Below are 6,000 nucleotides of genomic sequence, written 5' to 3'. Positions count from 1 at the left end.
CGTTCTGTCTCTTCACCATGCTTCCCAAGGGTCCCAAGATTCGCAGCATTAGTGCGGTGAAACAAGACACCTGAGTGTTTCCACGGTCACGTGGCCTATTACCAGGACATAGACAACCGTCGCCAGCGAGGCTAACCGGCTTGTATAGATCGTCCTAGCTCCAATTTCTGGAAGCTGCGCTGGGGTTGAAACTGCGGCCCCAATCATTCTGTAGACAAGGGCTTTTAATACTGAGATGAGTATTCTAAGGGTTTGTCTCTCTGGGGTTTCTCTGTAAGGTAGCATTTAGCCTTCACCCCAGTGCTTATCTGATCCTTCTCCTAAACACTGAGCTGGAGTAAAGATGAAACATTTAAAGTTGTAGCTGGGTACTTGGCAAGAAGATGGTTATCTGAGTAACTTTCAGGCTATGGTTTAGAATTACTCTTCAAAAGAAAACTAAATAAAGCACATGGAAAAGTTTCACCCAGTTTAACAGTTATGATTTTAAAACTACTCTTCAAAATTACTTTTTTCCCTAGTGCCTATCAGAGAGCAGCTTTTGAAAGATCATTAGTATGTAGTAATACAACAATTCATTTAAAGCTAAGGGCAAGAATCATGAGCCCCTGAGTGATTAGAGTGGGAAATAGCTGAACACCCCTTAGCTTAAACACCCTTTTCCCAAAAGCAAAGCCAGAGGGAAGCACATACATACCTGGGCTTAAGAAATAAACTGGGAAGCATGAAGAAATAGCGTTTGGAATAGCATATCTGCCAATGAGAAATTATCAAAAAGTGAAAAAAATAAAGGTTGGCTAATCAACTCTTACACCTTGACCAGGATTATTCCTCTAACCATAATTGATGGCTTGAGTACCACCAACTTGAGGCATTAGAGAGCTGGTTCCCAAGCACTGTTGAGGTACTGTACAGTACTTCCACTTGTGGGTTCAGGTCTGTCTATCAATGCTGCAGGTTCAGTGATTTTGAAGAGAGCTACAAGCTAGGCTTCTTTATTCAAAATGTGCCGTTCTGTTAGTCCAGTTTCTACCCCCTTATTTTCCATCCACTGTGGCATTTCCTTATCTACCACAAGACCACCTCCTCTATGCACTGAATGTTCCACTTCAGCCCTGGACCCTTTCAACTCTCTTAAGATGCTTCCTCTCATTTTCCCTCATGTAAGTTGCCATATTTCATAAAGATTCAGTGTGGATAGTGGTGCCAAAGGAAAGGGCAAGACACAAGGCTGAAGCGACATATGGATGTATTTGTGAGGTCTGATTTCATTAAGATCAAACTTTCAATAGAAATAAAACTTAGTTTATCACCAGATTCATTCATCACTAGTAATTTTATTTCAAAATATAAATACTTTACATTTACAAAGAAGTTGTCAGTAGGTTATCAAAGCAAGTTAAAGCTAAGAAGCATTTGTGTGAGAATAAAGAATATGTATTATTTTTTACTTTCAAACATCTCTACTTTGCCTGAGACTGCAAAGATGATATATTTTAAAAAAGAAAAGTTATATAAGCAATTACAACTATGTATCCAATCTTGTGGTTTAAAAATCAAATAAGGAAATGCACTCTAGTCACCTAAACAAACAGCACTACAAAGAAGGGATTTCTTTGGGATAGCCATAATAAAATTTTCATTTTCTGGGTCACCACAATAAAAAAAAAAAGGATTATTTGATAATAAACAAAAAGATGTCACTTTAAGATTTGTTTCCACATCTTTCATAGTAAAATAAAAAGCTGGAAGAAAAATAGGAAACCAGGTATGGAATCCAGAATCCTGGACTTGGAGTCAGAAATCCTGCAACTGAATTCTGGCTCCATTAATTTGTGGTACAAACTTAAGGGAGAAAACAAAAACTTTCTGAGTCTCCAGTGCTTCATGTGGTAATACTTAACACCTGATCACCTAACAGGGCCTATGATAGCAGTCTGAAAACTATAAAGTGCCATACAAAACCATTATTAAAACATAGTATCAATATATCACTACTTTATCTGCACATTATTTTATCTTTAAAAAACTTGCAAAACTCAACACAAATACTGATTTTACACACCATAGGTGGAAAAGAATCTCTATACTTTACGTATAGCTCTGAACAGCAAATGTTTTCTTACTAGTATCTCACTAAACTTTGAGATTTATTACAGTTTATGTGGTACCATGGAAAAGAATTAACAAAAAGAATTTCCATGAAGGATATCTTCTAAAATGGCTGTAAACTTAGTCATGTCTCCCAGGTCCTGTGGCCCTCAGAGTCTCTGAGAAAAGGAGGCTAGGGATGCAGTTTAAGGTCAATTAAGTCTAGTAAACAGTCTTTGTGTCATATAAATTCAAAATATAGGATGGCAAGTTAAAAACTCTTAAAGTCTTATAAAGGACTCAACATTTTTCAGTTTTAATTAACCATGCAGTCCTCTCCCTCTACATACAATTTTGTTCTCTTATAATATTTAATAGCATATCTTGACACTGTTACTATAAGGAATACATTTCCCCAAAGTTATGCAACCATGGGAAAGGGAAAAGAAGTAGAAAAAAGACTGAGAGGAAAAAAAGAACTATATTCTACTCTAAATTCTGTCACTAGCTGGCTCTGTATGTGCTAGCAAAGTTATTTTAACCTATGGATTTGTTTCCTTCCCCAGAAAATGACAGGATCAAACTAACTACACAAAGACCTCTCTAGCACAAACATCTATGACTCAGGCAGACAGACAGAACATCTTGATATATAATTCTCTTGATTATTTTTAAGCAACCAAAAAATATCTACTTGGTGGCTTGCAATAGCCACTAAGTATTTTTTTTCCCAGGTCTTCAGTAAGTTAGTAAACATATTCTATGGCAAAACATGAAAATAAATAAAAACAAAAAAGAACTCTTTCTTAGCTACAATCAGCACTTGGAAGTGTGCTGCCAGAGGCTATTTCCACTGTAACACTCACATAAAGGTCTTGTAAGACCTTTGAAGGAGGTTGTAGTTCAGCCTCCTTGAAAGTTCTAGGAAGTTTTTTCCTATAATGAAACTGAACTCTCTGGATAACTTCCTTAACATTTACTTGCTTTAATCAAAACCCTCATGGCTTGAATTTATGAATATTTCTTCCCCGAAATGCTAAACACAACAAAAGTGGGACCTCAAGGTACTAGGAAGACCTGGTGGGGGCATGTTTCTTTCTGTCCTGCGTCTTTACACAGTTTCAGGAGTATTGGGCCCGTTCAGGTTTCCTCATCAGGGCAGTGGAGTACTCTGGGGGCACCTCTGACCCCGAGACGTCAGAGTGATGTTACCCTACTGCTAATTTTGGCAGCTCTAAACTATTTTGGGGGGACTCGGAGTTCTCCTGGTATTCATATTAATAATTATGACCAACAATAGTCATACAATAGCTCAAACCTAGTTTTTTACAATGTCACTTCATACAGATAAAAGCATTTGAGAGGAACATAATTTGTATAGGTACACAGACCCACTGTGTTTTTATTTGCCTGTTATAAATATGTGCTAATTACAGCTATAAACCTGCCAATATATAATTAACAAAAACAAACCTGATTGCTTTTTTAATATAATATTTTTCATTTTAACAATATACATGATCTGGCTAAGATTTAAGGTGAAAGAAAGCCTCCTTCTGAATTATAGCCTACAACACTGAACAGTCTGGGAAACTGTCAGTAAATGTTTCACTGAAGGAATAACTGAATAACTAAAGAAGTGATGAGTTACTTCTAGACCAAATATTATCTGGGGTTGTGTATCAGTTAACTGTTGAAGGATTTGTGGTAAAAACAAGAGCTCTACAAGTAGTCTACTACAGAAACAGAGACCTCACAATAACCACTTTTCTAGGTGGTTTTCTTAGGTATTATCAGCATCAATTTAAGTTAATTATCACTAATTGTGATTCTCAGTGAGAAGACCTTTTAGAAAAAAATGATTTCTGCTTTTAAAGGTTTTCCAAAAGGGTTGTCTTTGATACTTAAAACCCTTGCCCCTTCATATTCCCTTGGAGCAAAGAGTCTGATGATTGTTAAATATGGAGGAAAGAGCACAAAGTGGGATTCTAGTCCAAACCCTGTCATTAAGTGTAGAACCAATCATAATTCATTAACAAGTGGACAGCAACACCTATCCTATCTCAACCCTGGGGACACTGCATAAGATATTAGAAGGAACACTACTATACAGAATCTGCAAACTATGGAGTCACAAAGATTTGACACCAATATTATTAAACTTGATGACACTGAGTAGGCCATTTCTGAATTTAAGTGTCCCCATCTGAGTGAAACTGTAGTAAAATAATATAAAGCTCTATGTGAGCTGGGGTAAAGCGGTTGTGAAACAACAGTGCAAACAGATGTCAAATGTAAAGCAGTACACTGGTTGTTCTGAAAGCTGGGATATTTGAAAAGTCACAATTTAATTCACTAAGCATTCATCTAGAGTCATCTGTGCAAGGCACTGTGCTAAGGAATGGAAAAATACCACTTAAATATAAAAACCTACTGCTAATAAGTACTACCTGGCAGAATTCCAAATAATGAAATAAGAATACACAAGAAAAAAATTAGAGTACGACTACACCTGAGATTTCTTACTTAAAATATTTGGAAAGAAAAAGTTAATCACAACATGAGTCCCATTATATTGTTACCATAAATAGCAGCTTCATAATTATTTTACTTCAGTGTGGTGTGTCAAGTATTCAAAATTTGGCAATAGTGTAATGGGGGACAGGGAGTGGAGCAAGGAGAGGAAGAGTGTCAGACTTTGTGTTTCCTGCAGCCACCACTGAGGCCAACCTAGTTTCATATAATCCATCCACTCTTACACTTAAAGTCATTCTATCTTACAGAGAAGACCATAGCTTGTAGGAGGAGGACAGAAGAATCACTTTTTCCAGCTCAAACAACTAGACACTCAAAAGTGGAAGCCCTCTTCATTAAGAAGTGACTGTCATAAAAGTTTAAGACAGACTTCTTAAAGCAAAGAAAATTACATGGTGTATACTTTTAACGGCAGACTGTACAGGGCTCTTAAAAATAACTATAAATATATATTACAGTAATATAGGTAACCAAAGTAAAATGTCAAGCCATGGTACCAGTGTATAAACCAAAACTTTTCACACCACCTTAGCAACAGTTAAGTGAGCAAACCACAAATGTGAGCTTAGTAGTGCTTTAAAATGCAAAGCAGCCCACAGCGAGTCCTTTCTTGTCCAGGCATTCAGGTATGGGAGGCCAGGCTGCTTCTACTTCTTCCCTGGGCTCTGCTTGCCAGGCACAGCTGATAGGACAAAAGGCCATAGCTGAGCTGGACTCACTGTCAAGGCTGAACTTCCTAAGAGAAATCATTTTGGTGAGAACAAGTTCAGTCTATTGAAGATTTCAGATCTTCAGAAATGTCCCGGAAAGTCCTATTAGAAGAAAAGAATGATTAGTTTGGCTTTTTGGAAAATAAACCGAAGAAGTATCAAAAAAAAAAAAGAGAGAGAGAGAGAGAAAGAGAAAAAAAAAAAAACACTATTTTATTTTATAACCTGAGGGTTTTTATAAGGTTTTATATATAGTCTCTGCTGTTTTTTTTTCTGACGTTACACACCAAGTTACCCTACAAGCATCACTGAGTCTTGCATGTATATACTTCAATATTATGGTGACTCTGTTATAAAGAGGATATTCTGTTTTATGCTATCCTATACTTTTCATTACAAAGAGAAGGACAATTACTTGTGAACATTGGTTAAGTCCTTTGTACTATAAATTTCTAGTCCCAGCATTTATGCAGAATGAACTGTGCTAATAGATGCACTATGTTTTGCTTAATATTGAAATGAGTATTGTTTTGAAGTCTGCTAGTTGTCTCTCATTCTTTAGTAAAAAGAATGCCAGATTTTTGGCCCTCTCCGTCCAATAAACCATTTCCCCAGATTCCCACAAAACTATGTACAAACACGTGGCTAAGTAATATCTGGGCTC

The 6,000-nt window shown here is 36.7% G+C and overlaps 1 protein-coding gene across 1 annotated transcript in view; it reads right to left on the bottom strand.

The window, feature by feature from the left end:
* Window positions 1-1,323: 1,323 nt before the first annotated feature.
* The window catches only part of TMEM245 (transmembrane protein 245), a gene marked incomplete at its 5' end in the record, with an annotated part of 60,370 nt that continues 55,693 nt past the window's right edge, over window positions 1,324-6,000 (bottom strand). Inside the window, one exon of the mRNA XM_004677960.2 lies at window positions 1,324-5,438. Within this exon, the coding sequence (XP_004678017.2) occupies window positions 5,393-5,438 (46 nt within the window). The remainder of the gene's footprint in view (window positions 5,439-6,000) is intronic.

The sequence above is a fragment of the Condylura cristata genome, unplaced genomic scaffold (assembly GCF_000260355.1).
Source record: "Condylura cristata isolate star-nosed mole 26May11 unplaced genomic scaffold, ConCri1.0 scaffold00006, whole genome shotgun sequence".
NCBI lineage: Eukaryota > Metazoa > Chordata > Mammalia > Eulipotyphla > Talpidae > Condylura > Condylura cristata.
Note: the sequence above shows the minus strand (reverse complement) of the source record. Positions and strands in the feature narration are given on the sequence as shown.